Source organism: Leucoraja erinacea, chromosome 13, assembly GCF_028641065.1.
Source record: "Leucoraja erinacea ecotype New England chromosome 13, Leri_hhj_1, whole genome shotgun sequence".
NCBI classification, from domain to species: Eukaryota; Metazoa; Chordata; class Chondrichthyes; order Rajiformes; family Rajidae; genus Leucoraja; species Leucoraja erinaceus.
Window position 1 is genome coordinate 42,738,710 of NC_073389.1, and position 25,253 is coordinate 42,763,962.

General features: G+C 40.2%; 1 protein-coding gene across 1 annotated transcript in view; it reads left to right on the forward strand.

The window, feature by feature from the left end:
* The window catches only part of urb1 (URB1 ribosome biogenesis homolog), a 76,928-nt gene that overhangs the window by 49,588 nt on the left and 2,087 nt on the right, over positions 1–25,253 (forward strand). Inside the window, exons 29-38 of the mRNA XM_055645051.1 lie at positions 1,082–1,250; positions 1,396–1,480; positions 10,384–10,544; positions 13,430–13,541; positions 17,855–17,961; positions 18,843–18,986; positions 19,127–19,236; positions 20,070–20,225; positions 21,126–21,367; positions 23,125–23,709. Of these exons, the coding sequence (XP_055501026.1) occupies positions 1,082–1,250; positions 1,396–1,480; positions 10,384–10,544; positions 13,430–13,541; positions 17,855–17,961; positions 18,843–18,986; positions 19,127–19,236; positions 20,070–20,225; positions 21,126–21,367; positions 23,125–23,709 (1,871 nt within the window). The remainder of the gene's footprint in view (positions 1–1,081; positions 1,251–1,395; positions 1,481–10,383; positions 10,545–13,429; positions 13,542–17,854; positions 17,962–18,842; positions 18,987–19,126; positions 19,237–20,069; positions 20,226–21,125; positions 21,368–23,124; positions 23,710–25,253) is intronic.

Below are 25,253 nucleotides of genomic sequence, written 5' to 3' on the forward strand. Positions count from 1 at the left end.
TTGACAAATCTACACCTGATTCCTGAAGAATGTTTCTGATCTGTCGGACAGGTGTTTGGGGATTTTTCCTTATTATAGAGGGAATTCTTCTGTCATCAGCTGTGAAGGTCTTCCTTGGCCTGCCAGTCCCTTTGCTATTAGTAAGCTCACCAGTGCTCTCTTTCTTCTTAATGATGTTCCAAATAGTTGATTTTGGTAAGCCAAAGGTTTGGCTGATGTCTCTAACAGTTTTATTCTTGTTTCTCAGTCTCATAATGGCTTCTTTGACTTTCATTGGCACAACTTTGGTCCTCGTGTTGGTAAACAGCAATAAAAGTTTCTAAAGGTGATGGAAAGACTGGAGGAAGGACAAGATGCTGAGAACTCTCATACCTGCATTAAGGAGGCAATTAAACGCACCTGAGCAATTACAAACACATGTGAAGCCATGTGTCCCAAACATTATGGTGCCCTGAAATAAGGGGACTATGTATAACACAGCTGTAATTTCTACATAGTGAAACCAAATTGTATAACATTGTATTTTAATAAAATCTGATAATGTGCACTTTAACCACATGTGATTTTCTTTTTTCTATTACAAATCTCAAACTGTGGAGTACAGAGGCAAATCAATAAATGATGGCTTATTGTCCCAAACATTATGTAGGACCCTGTACCTCCATATATGAAGCAACTTGATCTGAATAGAGATATCCAAACAAGAACACCACTTTTAAGGAAAATGAATTGGAAAATTGGATGGAGAGATAATTATTGTAATGCATGGAGTGGTCAGAAAATGTCTTGCTTTATTTTGATGCAAATTATGAGACGTATTGTGTGGCAAGATTATCCTGTTTACCAGTTAATATTCTTTATCGAACACTTGGTGGAGAAAAATATGTAAGAAGTGATCGGTAGAAGTCATATTTTATTTTGAACCAAATTATATTTTGTGAGAACTTGCACAAACCTGGGTTTAAAAAGAATAGAATAAAAAAGCAGGTTGACCAGAAAAAGTACAAATTGGATTGTTTTCACAGAATAGAAGAATATAGACATTTATATGTAGTTACAAAGATGTAACATCCGTTTTTAGGCAGCTATTTTGGGGCCCAGCTGCTGTCGAACATCACAAGACTCGCAAGAGCTTGGGGAAGTCCTTGTGGCAACAACCAAGCATGGAAGAAATCTTGTCATTACTGGACAGGGAGAAAATGTTGCTGACAATCATTAACTTTCCACAACAAAGACGTATATTGCCTGAGGTATGTTTAGTTTTAAATTCTTCTGTAACTCAAGGACATATGTAAGCTGACGCTAATTTACGATAACAATCAGTTCGAACTTGAACCGTTTTATCCGTTCAGTATTTTATGACGGGTCCATCAATGTTCTTTTTGTTCCCTTCAGGGAGGAAAGGAGATGCTGTTCGAAGGGAAGAACCTTTATGACCCGTGTTTCCTGCTACCTCTTTTCAGTGGGTTAATTACCTCAGGTATGCCAAAGTATCCAAAAATAGGCCTGTTTTCCCAACTATGAACTTGTCACCTTATCTACGTTGAAAATGTTATGGGGAAAGTTTCAAATCCAACTTTTTATTGGAAAACATAACCTTAAAATCAGTCATTTAAACTTTATTCTTAACAGTAAGATGTGGTGTTGCATGCCAGCTATTAATTGGTTTTAGTGCTTCAATTTAATTTCTTGCTTTATTATTTCTCATATCTAAATAGTCTTCAAAAGAGATATCTCCTCATGAAATAATGACCTATTTGCAAAAAAATCATATTTTTTGTAAGCGGACAGAAGAAGGGTCTGTCTGAAGAAGGGTTCTGACCCAAAACGTCACCCACCTTTTTTCTCCAGAGATGCTGCCAGACCCACTGAGTTACTCCAGCACTTTGTGACTCTCTTTGGTATAAATATTCATTCAGTATCTAATCTAGGAAGTATGTGACCAACCAACTCTTATCTACCCTCTGAAATGATTTAGCAATTCACTTAGTTCAGGGACCAGTTCAGGATGGACAGTAAATAATGGGTTGTTGACAAAGTTTATATCCTGTGATAAATAATCCAAAGAAATTGGTATGGCATTGGTGAATTCTGTGGTGTAATGCTGAACTCCACACAGACACGCATGTGCCACAGCCAAAACATGTCTTTGTGTAGGTAAATGGTAACACGTTCTGAACCCATCAAGAATTATGCCCTAGTTTTGTTGTTTTATCTCTTCCTGGACTAGGCCACCAGATGGCAAACTGCTCACCTCTAACATCAGAGGAGCAAATTGGCTTCTCCATTGAGTGGTTCCATAACCATATTATCCTGATGTCCAACTGAGGTATCAGGTTAACTGCAGACCATTGGATAGGTGGGAAAGGTCAAAATATTTACGTTTTCTTTTTCGATTTAATTGATTGAAAAATGCAGCATGGAAACAATCCCTTCGGCCCACTGGCTCCATGCTAACCATTGATTCTCCATTCACACCACTTTTTTGTTACCCCACTTTCGCACCCACTCCATATACACCTGAGCAAACATATAGTTCAAACCTACACGTCTGTGAGATGTGTGGGAAAACTGGAGCACCAAGAGGAAACCTGCGCAGTCACAAAGAGAACCTGCAAACTCTACACAGACATCACCCAAAATCAGGATCGTACCCAGGTCCCTGGTGCGGTGTGGCAGTTTGTACTTTCTCTTTGTGACCGCATGGATTTCATCCAGGTGCTCCGGTTTCCTCTCACACAGCAAAGACAGACAGGTTTGTAGGTTAATTAGCTTTGGTAAAAATTATAATTTGTCCCAAGTGTGTAGGATAGCGCTAGTGTATGGGTTGATCGCTAGTCAGCACAGACTCGGTGGACTTAAGGGCCTGTTTCCGTGCCATATCTCTAAAGTATCTCTAAAAGTGTAAAGACATTTAAACTTTATTTCTGTAGAAATCCGTGTTTTCTTCGCACTCTGTTTTGCAGTTCCCTTGACTTTTGTGCTAGTGGAGTTTAGTTTCTGTTAGAGAATATAATTATTGAAAGAAATTCCATTAAAATGTGTAAATCTAAAACCACGAAGACCATCATAAATTAATCAGTTTACAAGCTTGAGGCTATTTATGGATCTGATGAGCATTAGGACACCTAAACCTTTTATTTTAACATCATAATTACACAGTTAAAATTATATGATCCTAATTCCAAAATTCTCCCGACATAAATAGCCCACATCACCATCTGGCTGGATGTTAAATAAAAATGTGTTGCGTTGTTTCAGATGCTTGTATCGTTGCTTCACAACCAGGAGTGACCTTGAAATGTGAAGGAAATCACAGTTGTCTGACACAAATCTGTCAGTGAAATTCTCATTATTCCGAGATGAATTTGACCTTGGCAAGGTTAATAAAAGTAATGACCGGTTTGCAAGAGTAGCTCAGAGTAAACTTGTCCTACTCAACAGCGCAATCTCTCTCTCTTTGGGAAATATGTTTGTTTTTTTATAATCAAGAGGGTTTGCATGACAGCTTCAGTGATAATAACGCATTGCAATGTTTTTCACTTTGGTTAATTTGTGGGCAACGTTAAAATTTCCCCCTCACAGCATAGATTCTATCCCACTGAGAATACAAAACCGTCTGAGTAGGAAATTCCTCACAATAGGTCCCTTTCTGGGAACACAATTTAATACAATTTGCCTTTCTGTATCAATATACGTAATCTGCTTTGGAAAAGGTGCAGAGGAGGTCTACCTGAATACTGCCTAACTCTCCCTCTCTCATTACCTGAATACTGTCTAACCCTCCCCCTCTCATTACCTGAACACTGTCTAACTGTCTACCTCTCATTAGAGGATTTCGGCTACATGGATAGGTTGACTAGATGGATTGTTTTCTCTCGAGAGTTAGAGATTTAGGGGAGACTTGACAGAAGTATATAAAATTATAAGAGACAGTCAGAATCTTTTTCTCAAGGTAGAAATATCCAACATTAGAGGGAATAGCTATCAGGTGAGAGGGAGAGAGTTTAACAGAGATGTGCAGGGCAAGTTCTTTACACAGAAGGTGGTGGGGACATGGAGTGTATTCCCAGGGGGTCATGGTGAAGGTAGATACGATAGTGGAATTTAGGTAGGCACTTGGAAGCGCAAGGAATAGAGGAATATGGATCATGTGCAGGCAGATGAGATAATTTCAGATAGGTATTTTGTTCGGCATAAACATTGTGAAACGAAGGGCCCATTCCTGTGCTGTACTGTTCTATGTTCTAACCAGCCTAACTTGTTCAAAAACAGAAATTTTATCAAAAATTCAATGATGCTCTTGAACTTTATCATGTAAGCCAGGCAGATACTGGATATAATAGTAAGGGAGTGCTACATTGGCATCTTTCAGAAGGGTTGTTTTAAACCAAATCTGTTCCAGTGATTTTTCGATGGCTCTGCTCAGGGTAAAAAAAACGTTCTCCTAATGTTCTGTTCCAAATGCTTCTTCCGAGCGTGATAATTTAATTGGTTTCCATCTGTTTGTCGAATCTTGCTGTTCATAGAATAACTGCTGCATTCAGCTGCATAGCAATAATGATATTTCAATGTATAGCGCTGAGTATATTGTGGATACTCGATATAAAAATGAATCTCAATCACTTTGTTGTCACTGGATGCTTGATTGCTGATTGAAGATTACGAGACTGTGCTAAGAGCTAATGGATATTCCGCTAATTATTTAGTCAATACGTTCTGAAGAGTTGTCAAAGTCTTGTACAAAAAATCATGTTAAAAGGAATGGAATATGTTTACATTTTGGCATCTGGTGTCAGGATTAGCATGCCACAAAAACATGTGTAAATGATGTGTCTCAATCACACGAGGCGAGCATGTTCAGCTCCATTTGGAAATTTGTTCAATATAGCATCCTGTAACAGTCATAGCAACTTGACAATGATTTGGTAATATTTCTCCTCATTGATGTTACTTGACTTTCCAATATTCTGTAACATACCTCGACCTCACACACTTCATCACCTTGGACCATGACCGCACAGACAAGCCTGAGGCCATTATCTCAAGCACCATCACTGGCTTCAACGCACGGCCCGATTCTATCCTCTCCCCAAATTCAACAAAACTGACTGTCCTGGCAGACCCATTATTTCTGCTTGTTCTTGTCCCACCGAACTTTATCCACATACCTCGACTCCATCCTATCCCCCCCCTGGTCAAATCCCTCCCTACCTATGTTCAAGACACCTCACACGCTCTTCGACTCCTTCATGACCTGTTTTCCAGGCCCCCACTCCCTTATCATCACCATGGATGTCCAGTCACTCTGCACCTCCATCCCCCACAAGGAGGATCTTAAATCCCTCCCTTCTTTACTCAACCACAGAACCAACCAATCCCCATCTACTAATACTCTCCTCCGTCTTGTCCTTACCCTCAACAACTTTTCCTTTGATTCCTCCCATTTCCTCCGATTCCAAGGCATAGCTATGGGCATGTGCATGGGCCCCAGCTATGCCTGCGCCTTCGTAGGGTATGTCGCACAATCCTTGTTCGAGGCGTACCGTGGCCCTATCCCCGAACTCGACCTTCGCTACATTGACGTCTGCATTGGTGCCACCTCCTGCACCCATGCAGAACTCGCTGACCATCTATTTCACAACTAATTTCCATTTGACACTCAAATTCACCTGGACCATTTCCGACATCTCCCTACTATTTCTAGACCTCACCATCTCCATCGCAGGTAACAGACCACTGACCGACATCTACTACAAACCCACTGACTCCCATGGCTATCTGGACTACCCTTCTGCCCACCCTGCTTCCTGTAAGAATTCTATCCCCTACTCCCAATTCCTCCGTCTACGCCGCATCTACTCCCAGGTTGAGGTATTCCAAACCAGGGCATCGGAAATGTCCTCATTCTTTAGGGAACGGGGGTCCCCCTCTTTGACTAGATGAGGCTCTCACCAGGGTCGTCTCTATATTCCGTAGCTCCGCTCTCACTCCCCATCCCCCACTCGTGACAAGAACAGAGTCCCCCTTGTCCTAGCCTTCCACCCTACCAGTCATCACATACAACACATATTCCTCCAAAATTTTCGCCACGGGATCCCACCACTGGCCCCATCTTCCCCCATTTCTGTTTTCTGCAGAGACCGTTCCCTCAGTAACTCCCCGGTCAATTCGTCCTTTGCTTTCCAAACCACTCCCTCCCCTGGTACTTTCCCTTGCAACTGCAGGAAATGCTACACTTGTCTCTTTAACTACCCCCTCGACTCCATCCAAAGATCCAAGCAATCTTTCCAGGTGAGGCAGAGATTCACCTGCACCTCCTCCAACCTCATCTTTTGCTGTTCCAGGTGTCAACTGCTTTACATCGGTGAGACCAAGCGCAGGCTTGGCAATCGCTTCGCCCAACACCTTCACTCAGTTCGCAATAACCAATCTGATCTCCCGGTAGCTCAGCACTTCAACTCCCCCTCCCATTCAGAATCCGACCTTTCTGTCCTGGGCCTCCTCCATGGCCAAAGTGAGTCCCACCGCAAATTGGAGGAGCAGCACCTCATATTTCACTTGGGTAATTTACACCCCAGCGGTATGAAAATTGACTTCTCCAATTTCAGGTACTCCTTGCTTTCTCCCTCCTTCCCCTCCCCAGCTCTCCCACATACTACTGGCCCTGCCCCTTTCTTTCATTTTTCCCCCTCCCCCGACATCAGTCTGAAGAAGGGTTTTGACCCAAAACATCACCTATTCCTTCGCTCCATAGATACTGCCTCACCCGCAGAGTTTCTCCAGCATTTTTGCCTACCTTCCAATATTCTGTATTTATTCCTGTGTGTTCTATTCCAACACAATCCTCAATCCCCTTTGCTCTAATTATAATAGCCTCTTGTGTGATATTTTTGTATGGTGTTCTACAGAAAGTCCTCATGGGGATGTAGACAAACTGAGTGAATAAGCCAGATGACAGATGGAATACAATGTAGAAAAATGTGTTGTCATCCATTTTGGTGGAAAATAATTAGTATTTATTTAGTGTCAGTATGAGGTTTGGGGATATGGGGATGTGAGAGGATGTTTTTACTGGTGGGAGAGTCCAGGACCAGAGGCCATAGCCTCAGACTAAAAGGATGAACCTTTAGAAAGAAGATGAGGAATTTCTTTAGTTAGCAGGTGGTGAATTTGTGGAATTCATTGCTAGGGACTGCTGTGGAGGCCAAATCATTGGACATTTTAAGGCGGTGATTAATAGATTCTTGATTAGTATTCGTGTCAGGGGTTATAGGGAGAAGGCAGGAGAATGGGGTTGAGAGGGAAAGATAGGTCAGTCATGATTGAATGGCGGAGTAGACTTGACATGAATTATAACATGAACTTCTGATGTATCCATTTTCGGCCTCAATCATTCTTAATTGTTAAATCAAATAATTCCTCTGCTCATTCATAATAAATCTGTTTTGGGGAGGCTTCTGTGTTTTTTCTGTAAATGTACACAACACATTTGATTTGTTTCTCTATCATGTTCTTATTCTGCAATACAATTCTTCCTGTCTTGTAAATGTAACGGACCAGCATCAACTTTTGCTATACCATAACTATTTATGTATCTGCAGAAGCTTTTTCAATCATTTTTCATGCTTCGGACAAGATTATTCTCATATCCTACGTGGAGAAGGGAAAACTATAATCTCTCCAGCCCAATTATACCAGATTAGTTCACTGAACCAAAAATAAAGAGGTATTTTTAAATCCTGTAGTGATTACTTCCTGTCCTTACTTCAGCAAATGCTCTGACTCATCAAAGTCCACACTCTGCAGATGCTGCACTAAATGGGCACTGCATATTGTGCTAAAAGAAGTTTAGTTTTGCGATACAGAGCGGAAACAGACCCTTTGGCCCACCGAGTCTGCGCAGACCTGCGAGCCAGCACACTAACACCTTCCTACACACACTAGGAACAATTTACAATTTTACCGAAACCAATTAACCTACAAACCTGTACGTCTTTAGAGTGTGGAAGGAAATGGAGCACCTGCAGAAAACCCACGCAGGTCACGGGGAGAAAGCACAAACTCTGTACAGACAGCACCTGTAGTCAGGCCCGACCCTGAGTCTCTGTCACTGTAATGCAGCAACTCTACCGCCGCACCACCCAAAAATTTATATTTTCAGGTTCCACAACTTCAGTTAATCTGTTCCAACTTGTTGCCTAATTACTGAGAGATTAAAAGGCAACTTGCTCATATCTAATAAAAATGACATTCAAAAGTTTGAGAAAATGTAATAGTAAAATAAAATTGAACAAAGAACTGTTTAAACCAAAATCCACTAAACTCGCCAAAGTCTGAAGAAGGATCTCGACCCGAAACGTCACCCATACCTTCCTCCAGAGATGCTGCCTGTCCCACTGAGTTACTCCAGCTTTTTGTGTCTATCACCAAAGTCTTTTCTCTATGGCGCTGTAGTCCATGCAGCATGCAGGATCAGTTATATTTTTCCAAATAAGGATGATGTTACTTGAAGGTGAAGTTAATGTTGACAGCACTAAACATGTTACCACGCTTTTGAAAAACGGCATGGAAGCCTTGAGAATTGCTACATCTGGTTGATCCTGTTGCTGGTAAATACTGCAGTCATGGTTGGTGGGGTCCAATAATACAGGTAACTTTATTCACTACGTTAGTAAGGTTCTTTGGTAGGTAGGTGGAAGGCATTTGATCACTTCTGCTTTGAGGGTGACAGAAAGGTGGGAATCAGGAGGCAAGTCACACACTTGAACGGGTTCAGCAGGCTGTTGTTCCTCAATCACAACTCGGCATTCATGCCAACATCCATTCCAAACTCATTGTCAACATCCATTCCAAACTCATTGTCGGAGAACTGGGTCTCTGCTCCTCCCTATGCAACTCGCTCTTTGGCAGACCTCAAACCTACAAGTTGCAAACAATACCTCCTCACTGACCATCAGCACATGGGCACCACAAGGATGTGAACTCATTCCCTTATGATAAGACAAAAGGGGTGAGATAGGGTTAGAAGATGTGTAAACTGTTAAATCAGAGGAAGAAATATAGGTAGGACGGGACTGCAGATGTCTGAAAGATAGTTGCATGCGAAAACTAATAACATTCCAGCAATAACATTACTTAAAACAAGTATTGACTGGATGTTTTGTCCAGTGGTGAAATTAGATCAGAGCATGGGTGCCTTGTGATCATTTTCCTGACTTTGACATTTTCCTCTCTTTAAATTGCATTATCAATTTTATTCTTTTATTCTGCTCGAAATAAAGAATTAGATAGATAGATAGATAGATAGATAGATAGATAGATAGATAGATAGATAGATAGATAGATAGTTGTGACTGTGGAGTTTTTGTTTAAATGTGTCTGCCTCAGAAGCTTTTTACGATGGACGATTATTACAGTGTATCAGAACACATTTTAGAGTTGTATCTGGTCTCCCGATAAAGCCTTCACAATAAATGCTATTTCAGTATTAAAGTAGAGTAAGAAAATTCTCTTTCAGTTTTTTTTTAACTGCAGATGCTAGAAATCAGAAATAAAAACAGGAAATGCTGGAAACACTCAGCAAGTTAGGCAGCATCTAGGGAAGCGAAACAGATAATGATTTAGGTTGAAGTTTAGAGAAAGTGTCTTCAACCTGAAAACATAACTTGCTTTCCACAGAAAATGCCTAACATGATGAATGTTTGCAGCAGTTTATGATTTTTCTTTTTACTCCATGTTTTCCATTAGTCCTACCAATGTGTTAGAATCATAGTAATACAGTGTTGAAACAAGTCCTTCGGCCCAACTTGCCCACAGCGGCCAACAATGTCCCAGCTCCACGAGTCGCATTTGCCTGCGCTTGGTCCATAACCCTCCAAACCTGTCCTTTCCATGTACTTGTCTAACTGTTTCTGAAACGATGGGATAGTCCCAGCCTCGACTACCACATCTGGCAGCTTGTTCCATACACCCACCTCCGTTTGTGTGAAAAGTTACTCCTCGGATTCCTATTAAATCTTTTCCCCTTCACCTTGAACCAATGTCCTCTGGTCATCGATTCCCCTACTCTGGGCAAAAGACTCTACCCGATCTATTCCTTTCATGATTTTGTATACCTCTATAGGATCTCCCCTCATTCTCCTGCGCTCCATGGAATAGAGACCCAGCCTACTCAGACCCAGTCTTCTCCAATTTAAACCCAATAGTTGATCACTCTTTAGTATGGTAGTCATTTTGTGGAGTTTTGTACTGAAATTACAACACCTCTAGAGAATAATAGTGACTGCTTGAAATTAATTCTTTGTTTTTGAAGCACTGTGGAATACTTCACAATCTCTGGGGTCAGCTAAATTAATATGTCAATAATGTTTATTTCTGTAGAGAGTGTGGTTGACTGCTACAAGTTTGTGGACGTTAATGCTTTTGGATTAACTGTGGCATCGCTTAGCAGCTATGATCCTAAAATAAGAGCTGCTGCTTATCACATATTGGGCAATTACCACATGCATCTGGAGGCTGCTCATTTTAAAGAAAAACGGCAAGTAAGTGGAATATAATTTGCAACAAATCTTTACAAGCAAGTGGAAATCTCCTAAATTAATGTATTGAGTCCATTCCTCACAAATTTTCAACCCATTGTCGACCTTATCTTCTAGGTCCAGGAATGAACTGTTAACATAATTATTCAGTTTTTAAAAAGGAATGCTTCTCTTGGATTTTTGATTCCCAAAATGAACTAATGTAGACATTTTCTGTAAATCATGCGCTAAGGGATCAAAAATACCAAACAATCCTTTAAAATCTCACTTCACGGATCTCCAATAAAATGATAAATCTTTGCAACGTTCAGATCAAGACTCAGAATTAGGAAAATCATTGCTGATTAACAGAAGCCTTCTTTCTGAAATAGAAGGTTGCTAAATCAAGGTAAATCTAAAGTTTCTTTAAATTTCCTCTGAGTTAGATCCAGCCGGTCATTCAAATCTGACGAAGGGCCCAAGCCCAAAACATCACCTATCCATGTTCTCCAGAGATCTGTGTTACTCCAGCACTTTAGGTCTTTTTTTGTAAACTAGCATCTGCAGTTCCTGTGTCTCCATATATTTGTATCTTTTCCTCTCTCTGCCTTTACACTTCCACATTACAAGTTTCCATGGGAAAATCAGCAAGATCTAAGCTACCGTGACCTGGTATGTCATTAGCAATATGCTAACACTCAATCCAGTGGTCAGTTGTAAACATTGAACATTTTAAAATATTCATTACTGTCAGCGACCTTATTCAATTCTTGGCGCATATCTGACCGCTACTATTATAACCATGGGATGTTCTAGAAAAGGGAAATTCTTTCGAGAATCGTATTTCAGAGTATGCTTTGGGGTCTCTAAATCAATTCCTACTTTAATTTGAATATGCCATTCACCACCAGGCCATGAAGAGGAAAAATACTCCCATTGGAAAATCAGTCAGAATAGGGCTTCAAGCTGGCACTAATTGTGAAAGATAAGAACCAAGGAAATTAAAAGGAGAGAAAAAAAAAAATCATGGTCCAATTTGTTTGCATTCTGTTGTCCATTGAGCCATTTGCTTCAACAATGATGGTGTTTTAGTTTGATCATGTGAATTAATCTCTTCTAATTAGTTTATAGTTTATTAGTTTACAGCAGGAAGAAAATACTAGTATTAAAGGTTTTTAGAAACAAAAGATTAAAAGTCAGCAATTTCTTCCAAGCAAATATGTCTCCACTACCTTTTCTGCAGTAAAACAACCTAATTTCCATTTAATTTTATTCATTGTAATTGTTTCCACAATTGAATCTGTTCCATATATTGAATATTTGTTCCTTGAAATCTTCTCTCCCAAGCTTAGTTTTAAATGTATCCTTGTAGCCACAAAAGCTACATGTTGCTTCTTTTCCACTGAACAAAGTGAAATAGCTGTCATGTTTACATTACCGGTGTAAAGATACATCGTCTAGATGCGCTGTGACGCATCCTCAGTGATGTGACCGTGGGTCATCGGGTGTTTCGGGTCTCACAACATCAGACACCCTCGCCCAGGCGACCCAGCCGGGGTTGGTCAAGCCCCGACTTGCGTCCCAGCAGCAACCGCCCACGGATCAGCCCTCTTAACATAGAAACATAGAAAATAGGTGCAGGAGTAGGCCATTCGGCCCTTCGAGCCTGCACCGCCATTCAATATGATCATGGCTGATCATCCAACTCAGTATCCTGTACCTGCCTTCTCTCCATACCCCCGATCCCTTTAGCCACATGGGCCACATCTAACTCCCTCTAAAATATAGCCAATGAACTGGCCTCAACTACCTTCTGCGGGAGAGAATTCCAGAGATTCACCACTCTCTGTGTGAAAAATGTTTTCCTCATCTCGGTCCTAAGAGATTTCCCCCTTATCCTTAAACTGGGACCCCTTGTTCTGGACTTCCCCAACATCGGGAGCCACCTAGTGGCTTTCTCTGCGGCTTCGCTTGCGGATTGAATGGCCCTCTTCTTTGCTAGCCCCGTAATGCCCAACTGGTTGAGGACTTTGCAGAGTGAGGGTCCTGCAAAGCCTCTACAGCCCACCTCTATGGGCTCATAGTATGTCTACCAGCCGCTGTCCTGGCACATCTCCACCAATTCCTGGTACTTTGTGCGTTTCCTCTCCTTAGACTCTTCAATACTCTCTTCCCAGGGCACAGACAGCTCCAGAATGATCACATCGTAGGTGATGAACATGTCTGGCCGGAGTGATGTTGCTGTGATTTGCTATGGAAATTTAAACTGTTTGCCCAGATAGACGTGCAGCTGCCAGTCAGTGGCTGAGTAGAGGAGGCCCGTCCTTGCTTTTTGGTTGTGGTCGAGGCTTCTCTCCAGCTTTGACAAATGTGATTGATTTCTTTGGGGCGTGGCTAATCCACTTTAGAACCATAAAAACAAATAATCATATTACCTTTCAAACTTGTTTTTAATGCCAGTTTGTTTAATTGTTAGTGGAATTCCCCACCAGTTTTTCAACCTTTTCATTTTCTTCCATACCTTTTCAGTAGGTTTTAATCTCTCTGCATACCTTAACAATCAGAACTGTGTACAATATTAATATATAAATAGTTTATGACGGAAACACGACAGGAAATGTGGTCTCACCAATGGTTTAAAGTGTCACAGTGCTACCTCATTATTTTTTTGCAATATCAACCTTTTCTATACAAAGTAACTTTTTTGTGTTACTATCACTAAACTGGTTTTAATTTATTAATCATTCATGACTCTCTGATTCCTTTCATGTTCTAGTTCATTATTTTCTCTGCATTTCTGTAATTGGGCTTATGGTTTTGCATTCAGCCAAAGCTGAGTGCCTAACCTTCAAATATTGTCCTGCAAATTTATAATGATGGATGATTTCTCTTTTCTCTCTGCTGTCTAGCTACTGTATCTGTTGGATGTTGTAAAGAATGGGATCCGGCAGCCTAATGTCAGGTTAACCTTTTGCTTGGTCTTTTATATTGCTAAAGTTGCACAACAGATGCTGAAACCAGGTTTGTGAAACTAAAGCTTTCAATGTTCTGCTGTTTATTAGTGTGTGTGATAATATGCCCACTCCCAAGTCAGTAAATGATATGGGACTGGTGTGCATTGAGGCAGAACTAAAGTATTTTCCACTTTCACTATGAGGGAAGGTCTCCAAATAGTACTTTACATAAATGATGTTGTGAAGATCTCATAGAGCCAAACTATGTTTGCTTCTGACCTCAGTCTCTGCACATTAAATTGCTGATCATAGCCGAAATAGAGGTCAAATACGATCATATCTGAGTGCCTATTAAGTTCAGTGGGAGAGCACTAAGGTCCTAGGCTAATTGGGACTTTGATGCTATTGTATGCTTGTGTAGATGTCCAAAAATTCCTGGCTCTCAATGTATGAAAATGCTGGTGGATTTGCCAGGAATTAGCTGCCAAAATATTTCCATTGTCAAAATTCATCAGTAACATATATTTTGTAAATCCTTCATTAAGGATTGGTACCTTTTCAAATCCCTGTTGATCAGAATTCTGAGCAGATATTTACCGAATTTAACAAAGAGTTTACACAGTTTGCACAATACACAACTGCAGCCATGCGAGGTAGAAACAAAATAGAGCATGGAAAAAAATATCGACAAATACTAAATTTGGCCTAAACAAAATACTGCAGAAGCTCAGTTCATTGACCTGAAAACATTATGTTCTGCTGTAAAGTAATTGGGCTATTTTCTCTCTATATAGGTTTGCCTAACCTCCTGAATATTTTCAACATTTCTGTCTTCTAATATTTTATTTTATTAGAATCAATCTTTGCAATCTAATAAAAGTTCACTGACAATCTCGTAAAGGTCAGAGGCAAAATTGAAATATTTAAGAATTCAAGCGTTCTTTGCAAATAGTGGGGATTTTTGCAAATTATTTAGATGGCATTCAAACAAGGCCCAATCATTGAAGGAAATCTTTTTTAAACAACTGCACACTCAATACAGTGTTGTTTTATTACCCCTAGAGGTTCAAATTCAGCAATATTTACAGGCACATTCATTTAGCTAAATTTATAAATTGGTAACCTCTGCAATATGTTATGTGGCATAATTCTCAATATTAGTTGTTCCATTGCCATCTGTGCAAGTTCTTAAGGAGAAGGCTGTCCTTCAAGTGTGCTTTAACTGATTATTAATAACTTGTTCTACAAAATTTTCTATTTTAATCTCGTATAAGACATGATCCTGAAAGTAATGAAAAGTATAAATTTAAGTTAACAATCTCACATCTATGCTATTCAAACTTCATTGATCACCTTCTACAAACAAATTTCCTAATAGTTTCAATAGAGTTGGAATCTATAATATTTCACTGGGGTATCTTCATCCACATCTTGCATCTCCCATTTCTCTATGTTCCCTTTCATTAATAGTATTTGGTTGAAATCTGTCCGAATGTCATGGTTGGCCCTTTAAAGATGTACTTGTTTAGTTTCATGCCTCCACTTTCCGCATATCCCTGTAATGGTATGGTGATACAGGTGCACAACCTTTTATCCGAAGTTCCAAATAACGAAAACCTCCGAATAGCGACATTTTTCGGTCCTTGAAGAAAGGTCCTTGAAAACGTTCACCGAGGGCGGCCCGCAGAGGTGACAGCGGAACCTCCGGTCGGTCCTCGAAGAAAGGGGAACTAAATCCCCATTCATAAAAGAGAAGGTGAGGGTATATTGCGCGAGGGTTAATAATTGGCAATCTGCTGCTGCCTGCCCGCTGAGTTAAAAAAGTTCCCACGGTAGACTCACGATACACAGTGTATCGTGAGTCTTGCATGAGAACTTTTTAACTCAGCGGGCAGGCAGCAGCAAATTGTCGCTCCCTTAAGTTTCACCCCACCTACACCCCTCTGCTTCCAGGCCATGTGTGTGACCCCTTCCCTCCCCTCTCCAGCTCCCCGCCCATTGCACCGGCGCGGGGGTTTTGCACTGTCTTCACGTCGGAGCTAGTGCCAATCACCGGAGACGTCAGGACCAACGGGACACCGGCCCCCAGGCCCACTGCAAGCACGGAGATCCCAGAGACCCACAGCCAGCAGCAGCCCAGCCCCGTTCCAATTCCAGAGGAACACGCTCCCCGTAGGGACCGAAGCTGATGGTGTGCAAGGTGCGTCTTGGTCTTGAGGTTGCGGATGAGGGGGCGCAGCTCGGGCTGTGACGTCTCCGGCCACCCCCCTGTACAGGAGCTGAGACTGGGAACTGTGGGGTTGTTTGCCGTTGCAGAGGGAGGGGGCAAGGGCGGTACAGTTCCCAGTCTCAGCTCCATTCCAGGGGGTGACCGGAGACGTCAGGACCAACGGGACACCGACTGCAAGCACGGAGATCCCAGAGACTCACAGCCAGCAGCAACTCTAGCCCAGCCCCGCTCCAACTCCAGAGGAACCCGGGTTGCGGATGAGGGGGCGCAGCTCGGGCTGTGGGCGAACTGCCACTTGTCGCCGTAGCGGCCCATCGGGCAGCGGATTCCTCTGGAGTTGGAGGGACAGGGAGACACAGCGGCTTTTGAGAATGGTGGGCAATCACTTCCAAAGTTCTGCCCACACAGTCAGTACACCTCTCCTACACTTGTCTCCCGCACTAAGATCATCTCGCAGAGAATGATCCCAGCCTAACCCTCCCTATTCTCTCCTATTCTGCAAGAAAAAACTACATTGAAGACTCAAACTCGCGATCGAGTAACTGCCGGGATCGAGGCGCAAACTCGCGACCTTGCGGATACGAGCCGAGCACTCTACCACTGAGCCAGCCGTTAAAATCTACGCTAAAAATCTTCCATTCCGAAAGCCGAAAAATTCTGAATTACGAAAAATGTCTGGTCCCAAGGCTTTCGGATAAAAGGTTGTGCACCTGTATATATATATAAGTATATTCATTCAATTCCTTTTTTGAAAAATACCATGGTATCTGCTTTGACTACTCAAAATATAGAATCTAAATTATAACATACCGCAGTGTGAAACCATTCTCATCACTTCCTCGGTTCTCTTAGCAAATATCTTAAATCTCTCTTCTGGTTATCAATTCTCCCAGTAGTGAAACAGTTACTACATCTGTATCCCATAGAAATAGCTCAGAATTGTCATTGTTTAGTGTAGTTGAGTTTAGATTAGAGATACAGTGTGGAAACAGGTCCTATGGCCCAGCAAGTCCTCATTTGTATTCAGAATTGTAGTCTTGAATAATTCATATTCAATTATAGTCCATAAAATCATTTTTTTATTGATTTTAATATTTTGGAAATGCACTAAATGAGGGGTTTGGGGGCAGACAATTAGTCAATGCCCATAGACTGTAAAAGCTTTGCATAATTACATGTCAACATGTAAAAAATAAATGCTTGAAAACCAATAATGTGTACCTTGTCTGCTACAATGGTTATTCATGTAGCAATTATATTGCATTCAAATAAAATTGAAAGTACAAATATGACCTTGGGTTGTCTGCTCACTACTGCCCTGGTAGAATAATGTTGCTGTACTGAGGGATAACCAAGCCTATCCCCCATAGCTGGCAGCTGATTTACATTCTCTGGCGGGGTGACTAGGTCCAGTGTCACCCTTGCAGACACTTTGCTGGTAGCAACATTCTACCAGGACTCGGGTCCGGTCCCCAGGGAGGGAAGACGGAGCGGCTTTCCGCCGGGGCAGCAGGGACAGTGGAGTTGGCCGAGCAAAGCCACTCTCGTAGCGACTGCTCCGCGGAACCTGCCACGCCTTCGACCGTGGAAATGTGTGAAGTGGAAAGCGGCTGTGAAAGGACAACGCCGCTGGGGGGGGGGGGGGGGGGTTCCTTTCCACAACGTGTGGGGAGTCTGGCCCGGGTCAGCATTTTTAAGTGATTCTTGAAACATACAATGTGCCTAATTCCACTTGTTTTCCATTGTCGCCATATTAAGTACAGTTAACCATTTACATTTTGTGAGTAATCACCGCTGTGTAAACACAGTTGTACTAATTGTCTGCCACAAACCTTGGTCCTCAACATAAATGTCAATGTTATTCTAAATATTTTGTAAGGAATCTCATACTCGTGTATCTTCAGGTTTCAAAAATTATTTTATTAAATTCACTTTAAAGCAATTTCAAATACTGAAAGACTGTCTTTAAAACTGGAATAAAGTTCAACAAAACAATCATCATTTATTAAAGATAACTTAGTTTGCTATTAAAGAGGAAAAATCAAATCCAGGAGTAAGTGTTAAGTTTAAAAGTTAACTTTTCTATTTTCAATATTGGTTTTTCTTGTGAAAATAAAATTGTGTTTTTATTTTCTTTCATTTCCCAATAGAGGAGCACATGTATATGAAGATTAATCATTTCCTTCTGACACATCAATATTTGGACTTAAAGAAAGTGCCTGGGTTTTTTAAACTTTTCTACAGCTTTAATATGGAGGTAAAATTATTTTACTTTTTCTAAATAAGCATTCAAAAAAATTGACAAAACCTTTCTGCAAATGTATTAAGTAGCGTGGCAATGTGTCATACATGTATAGAAAATCTCTGATTCAATTCCTTTAAATCAGATGAGAATCAATGTTTAAAGAAAGATAAATCATGGGTGTTATTCTTATGTCATATAATAATTCATCCGGATGTATGTATTTAGCAATGGCTATTGGAAGAGTAAGAGATTGAACTTGCATGTATATCCTATGTCCCACTCCTGTCATTGAGAAGGTATAGGCATATGAAAATTGTGACCTCCAGGTTCAGGAATAACTTCTTCCCAACAACCATCTGAACATGCTGAAACACCAACTAAACTATGAACTGCGAATTGTCTTGGTTGCACTTGAGATTTTTGGCTTTTTTTGGGCTAATATTGGGTTGCTCCATTTTTAATCAATCAAAATTTTCTTTTGTTTATTGTGTTATCTATTAGTGCCGTGTTTAAAGACCTGTTTTTTAATGACCTGTTATGATGCTGCAAGTAAGAATTTCATTGTTCCGTTTTTGGTACATACGACAATTAAACACTCATGACAATAGGAAATGCATCCACTAAAACTTATTAGCAAAGCCTATTTGTAAAGAGTGACTTCCAAGTTTATTTCCCATTATACGTGAAACCACGCAGAATTATTAATGATTATAACCATGAATTACACATACTGGCCAAATCAAAAAGTAGAACTTTCCATTTTCAGTGTTTGATACAATAGGGGTGTACTAGCTATTGAGCCAGCAAAGCGATCTAAATGACCTCCTATATCTAAACCTCCACAGTGGAAAGTGTGATTGCACCTTTCATCCCATATTTGTGTTATTTTACAGCATAAGATTGAACGTGAATGGATTCTCGACCTCCTTGTCAATAGTTTAAAGGACAAGCATTGCTTCGAGCTTTGCGACCATCAGAAAATAATCCATGTCCTTTTAGGCTTTTTTAACAGCCCATTGTGCGATGAGACAGCAGAGGTAAGATGATGTTTCTCTTGGAACTATAATAGCTAAAATAGGTAACATTTGACTTCACAGTGTACTGCAACATGAGGAAGTAATTGTTATATTTTGCTTTGTGTTTAAATGTCTCTTACTTTGTTTTTGTTTTTTTAAAGCATCAGATTATCCAGATTTTATTACGTGCAGCACACATCCCAAAAGCAGCATATCAGCTGATCAGAGACCACAACCTACTGACTTGGACATTGCACATTTTACAGAGAAGGTATGTTCATACTCTACAGCAACAGCAAACAGCTCTAACTTTTGAAAAGATACATTTTAATAAACTCGAAAAATAATTTGTCAGGCTTTAAATTGTTGAACTGATTTATTTTTAAAACATTGCTCTGTGAAAGTCTGTGTTTCACTTTTATACACCATTTGCATTGGTTCCATTTGCATTTCACGCTGCCTCGACAAGGCCACTAGCACAATCAAAGATGACTTGCCCCAGTCACTTCATCTTCTCCCCTCTCCTATCAGGCAAGAGGTACAAAAGTGTGAACAGGCACACCTCCAGATTCAGGGACAGTTTCTCCCCAGCTGTTATCAAGCTCCTGAATCATCCTGTTAACAATTAGAGAGCTGTCCAGAGCTACTATCTACCTCACTGAAGACCCTCGGACTACTTTTAATCGGACTTTACTGGATTTATCTTGCACTAAATGTTATTTCCTTTATTATGCTCTGGATGGCTCGATTGTAATCATTCCACCAGTCTGGCTGTGTGGTCATTAAAATACAATCCAATACAATTCTCCTGACTGGTTAGCACACAACAAAAGCTATTCACTGTACCTCGGTACAAGGTTCAATAAATTAAATTATGTACTAATCATATGTAACATTTGATCTTATAAACAGCTGTGTGAGAACTACACATGATATACTTCTGAGATTTATTATCCTTGTAGTGAGATTTAGCCATTGCATTCATTGGTTTACATTACTTTAATAAATTGTTTATCAAACATGTTGATTTTATATGTGAAGTTTGCACTGTCAGTAATTATCTTTTGGATATTATTGGAACTGATTTGGATTTTCTTTTCCCAGGGTTTTAGAAAACAGACTGATGTCTGACTTAATATCTCTCCTCCACACCTTGTGGCTTACTAACCTGGGAAACAAAGAAATGACTCGGACGTTTCTACCTTTTCTGTTTATAAATGAATTTCTGTTTGTTCTGACTATTCTGGTACAACATATTTGGTAAGAACTGTGTGTTATTTAATGGCGTTCTGCTGAAAGTCTATTACTGATGTAATGGTTGTGTTTACCCACCATTTTGCTTGTTGAGACATTTGAAACCATTATGGTTATGAAACAAAATCTAAGCAACAAACATATATTGAATGAATAGCCAACCTATTTTAAAGTGATATTTTTTGAAAGATGGATGTTTGCATTATTGTAGAAGATTTCTTGTTTGTCAATGATGACAGGGGATCTTCAGTATTCAAACAGAAATCCATCTAGCATCATGTCTAGATGGATTGTTTCCAACAGTGAGGAGCTGCTTCGATGTACCATCAGCATGTAAAACAAGCTTCATATGATTAAGCCTTTGTGAGTGTTTGGTCAATGGAAGAGAATAAAAGGAAATGGAGCATGCTTCCACCCAAATTATTTGTTAAAATGTAGCAGGGCAGTTTGTGTTTCTTTTGTTGACGGGACACCTAGTTATAGTCATAAAGCATGGAAACAAGCCCTGCGACCCAATTTGCCCACACTGGCCAACATGTCCCAACTACACTTGTCCTACACTTGTCGACCATGTCCCTCTAAATCTGTCCTATCCATGTACCAACGTTTCTAAAACACTGTGAGAGTACCTACCTCAACTACCTCCTGAAAAAAATTACCCTCAGGTTGCTATTAAATCTTTTCCCCTTCACCTTAAACCTATGCCCTCTGGTTCATGATTCTCTGGTTCCTGGCCATTCTACTCAGTGAGAAGATTCCAAAATGTTCACAAATCTCCAGTAGCATGTTATGATCTGACTCCAGCCAGAATATCACAAGGAAGGTAGAATAACCAGTCAGAAGGGGATTTGTTCATCTCCATTCAGTATATTAACTAATACCCCAATGTGCTTCTCTTTTGGGCAGGATAAAAATGGAGAACAGAACATTTTCCAGATTTTTGCATACTTTAGGTTCTGTTTTACAACACCGTGCAGGTGCTTTTGACGACTACAAAGAGAAAGGATGGATTGCCCTAAATGAAAAAGTTGTGAGCCACACAGAGATATTGTTATTATTACATAAGTGGAGTGTTGTCGGAGGTGAATCCCAAACACAGGAGCTCTTACAAAATCTGGCCCACAAATACAACATCAAGGAATTGCAAAGTAAGTTATTACTTTTCCCTGTGTTCCTCAAACCTGAAACATTAACTCGTTTGACCTGCGCTGCAAGGTGCAAAATCCTAGCCCGCCCAACATCTCCATGTTGCTCAGCTTCTTTAGTTTTGACTACATACTTGTAAATCATCTTTGCACTCCTTCCTTCTTAATTACATCCTTCCTATAGCAGGATGACCAAAACTGAATGAGGTGCTCCAGGTTTGGCCTCACCAACGTCTTGTACAACTGTAGCACAACATTCCAACTTCTACGGTAGACAAAAATGCTGGAGAAACTCAGCGGGTGCGGCAGCATCCATTTCCTTCGCTCTATAGATGCTGCCGCACCCGCTGAGTTTCTCCAGCATTTGTGTCTACCTTCAATTTTCCAACATCTGCAGTTCCTTCTTGAACATTCCAACTTCTACACTCAATTCCCTGATTGATGAAGGCCAATGTACCAAACCTACCCGCATTTAAAGAAAGTCTTCAGGAAAGGGCACCTAAATCAGTTGATATTAAAGAATTGATTGATTATAAATTATAATCTGCTGGGACAGGGTGGTACAGTAGCACACCTGACAGAACTGCTGCCTCACAGCTCCAGAGACCCAGATTCAATCCCAACCTCCTGTGTCATCAGTGTGGTGTTTGCTAGTTTACCCTCTGACTGTGCAATTCCTCCAATTGCTCCAGTTTCCTCCCACATCCCAATGCACAGTTGACAAGTTATTTGACCGCCATATATTGCCCCGATATGTATGTTGGAGAGATGATGGGCATACGCAGAGAAGAAAATGTATAAGTAGGTGTTCAATGAGGGTGCAGTCTTGATGGGCCAAAATTCTTCCTGTATTACTCAGTATACTTATATTTTTTACTTTCTTTATCAATTTTGTTTTTGTGTAGCTGTCATGGAATATTCAGCCTTTGTCAGTTTATGATTTGGGTACTATAGGAATAGATAGTTTGTTGCACTGTAGCACAATGGAGATAATTTACCACACTGATATATTGTTAACATTACACTGGTTTCATTATGATAAATTTCTAGCACTTTTGCAATTTGTATTCCAGTTTTATTATATGTGCTGAAAATGCATTTACATGCAGAAATAATTCCTCTGATCAGTTTTATTAATGAGCATAAGCTGCTGACAACCGTTTATAGTTATGATATTAGCTTAGACAGGGCGGCACGGTGACGCAGCGGTAGAGTTGCTGTCGGCGCCGGAGCCCCGTGTTCGATCCCAACTATAGGTGCTGTATGTACGGAGTTTATACGATCTCCCCATTACCGCGTGGGTTTTCTCCGAAATCTTAGGTTTCCTCCACACTCCAAAGATGTACAGGTATATAGGTTAATTGGTGGTGTATGCATAAATTGGCCTTAGTAGTAGGAAAGTGTTAATGTAAGGGGGTCGCTGGTCGGTGCAGACTCGGTGGGCCGGAGGGCCTGTTTCCGCGCTGTATCTCCGAACTAAACTGAGCAGCCACTAGCTCTGCTGAAATATCCAGCAATAAATTACATTTCTTCTTTGTATTAACATCATAATAAATAATAGTTTTTCAAAGGCTTCCGGTTGCTCAAAAGAAAGGAGAAAAATTACAGAGTTTTTAAACATGTTAAGCTATTGGAGGCAACATAAAGCATTAATCTATTTAGATGACTATCACAAATATTTAAATGGGTTGCTTGTACCCACATAAATTGTGTCTTGTATGCTACTACTTCCTGATTTTACCTTTAATGAATCTTTACAGCAGTTATTAAAGAGAAGACTAAAGCTAAAGGACTTGGTTGGGGAATGACTCGGTTTGGCAGAAGGAAGAGAGGGAAGATGCAAGAAGATACAGAAAATGAAGAAGAAGAATCTTGTTTGGAGGAATGTAAAATTTCACTGAGGTCCATATTCAGTAACTGGGATGCAGAAATCACAGTTGAAACTATCGACCCTCAAGAAAGTAAAGAGGAAGTGGAATGTGCTGTTAAAGCAACCGTATGCATTGTAGCTCAATGGGTTGTCAAGTCAGCAATTGAAAATCCAATTAGTGACTCTCAAATGTTCTTGTTGTTGGGATGGCTTCAGAAAAATCTCCTGCCTCCTGGCACTGTGGCTCGAGAACTTATGAGAGACACTATATTCCGGCGTCATCTACTACAGCTTTACTGTAGAGTTACTAACAATGAAAATGAAGATGGCTTGATAGAAAACCATTTGCACATCTTCACCTGTATCATGCTTCAGCTGCTGGAGGGCCAAGGCTTGGGGGACGACTGTATCTACAAGAGTGTTATCAAACCAGTCTGTCTTCCTGTGTTAAAAGGACAGGATGATGAAAGGAAAGGTAAATATATATTCTTCCCTCAGCCTTTTACCAAGTTCTTTGCTGTGTTTCCAAAGTTAGAAAGATGTCCGGAGATGATTTAAACTTCCCTTTCATGTTATTTTTTCCATATCCAGTTACAGTCATTCATTATTGTAAAATATGTTGTTGCAGCTTAGCAACGGTATTGATGTTAGAACATAGAACAGTACAGCACAAGAACAGGTCCTTCGGCCCACAATGTCTGTGCCGAACAGGATGACAAAACCATCTTTGATCTATCTGCGCATAATCCCTATCCCTCCATTCCATGTATATCTATGTGCCTATCCAAAAATCACGTTATTGGCTGCTGTGTCTCTTGCTCCCTGTGCTTGTTAAAACCTAAAAAGCCAATTTAAATCCACAGTACCATGGATTTGTTTTCCCTTTATGAAAGCATTTTGATGTCAGTATTTTAAATAATATCAATATTGCTTTTTGCTCAGGTTTTTGAAAAGTTCCTTATTATCTTCAGATATTTGATTTATTGCTTCCAACCTACTGGCTGAAACTAATGAAACATGAAGTGGATCGAGTTGTTTGAATGAAATTAGGGTTTTTAATTTAAGTCATTATTTCCAGGGTATAAAAAACAAATTTCCTGCTGATCAAAAATTGAATCCGATAAGTTCTTTAGAATTCATTTGCACATTTAATTTTAATTCCTTTTTATGCTATTTAAAAAAAAACTGATTTATTCTTCCATGAGTTATTTTACTTTGTGATAATAATGTCTGATGCTATTAATTATTATTGTACAATATGAACAGATGTGGTTGATAGCACATTTTTTAAACATGTTTAATTTCCTGCATGTTGATTCACTGGATTGAAATTGAAATTGTACACACAAAAATTACAGACATGTTAACCAATTCCTTATCACAGGAAATTAATTTTTTGAAGTTTTTTTAAAAAAAGGTAATATTGTAAGTTTAAGAATCATTGCTATAACATATAGTTGTGTTTCCTAATTATCCGAAACTGTAGCAAACCAACATCTATTGTTTAAAAATCAAGAGCTCATTTTCATGTTCTAGCTTTCACCTATGATGTTTCCACAATTACCAAGATAAAGCATTCTTTCTTTAACATGTAGCACCTGCAATTTAGATTTAATGTAGCATTTGAAGCCAATATCATTGAGGGTTTACTGTTCCTTGCTTATTGGTATAGGGTGATTTCACCAAATGTCAAATGAGCGTAGATCCCCCCTCACGTGACCGAAAAATTTAACTGGAGGACATATGTCACTTCGGTACATGTTAGTGAATGGGGATACACGCACTTTCACACCCGTTAAAAACATGGAAAACGGATGATTTTTGAGCTGAAATTTTCTGTGCTAGTCGGGGTGACCGTGAAGCACAGCGACCTAAATTTTCAGGCAAAAAAAAAGATAGAAAGTAAGGTAATTACAAGAGGGAACTGAAGGTAGAAAGCGGCGGAAGTGAACAGCAGACATTTGCCGTGGAGATTTAAAGGTCCAAAATATCGGGAATTATCACGTTTGCTCGCTGAAT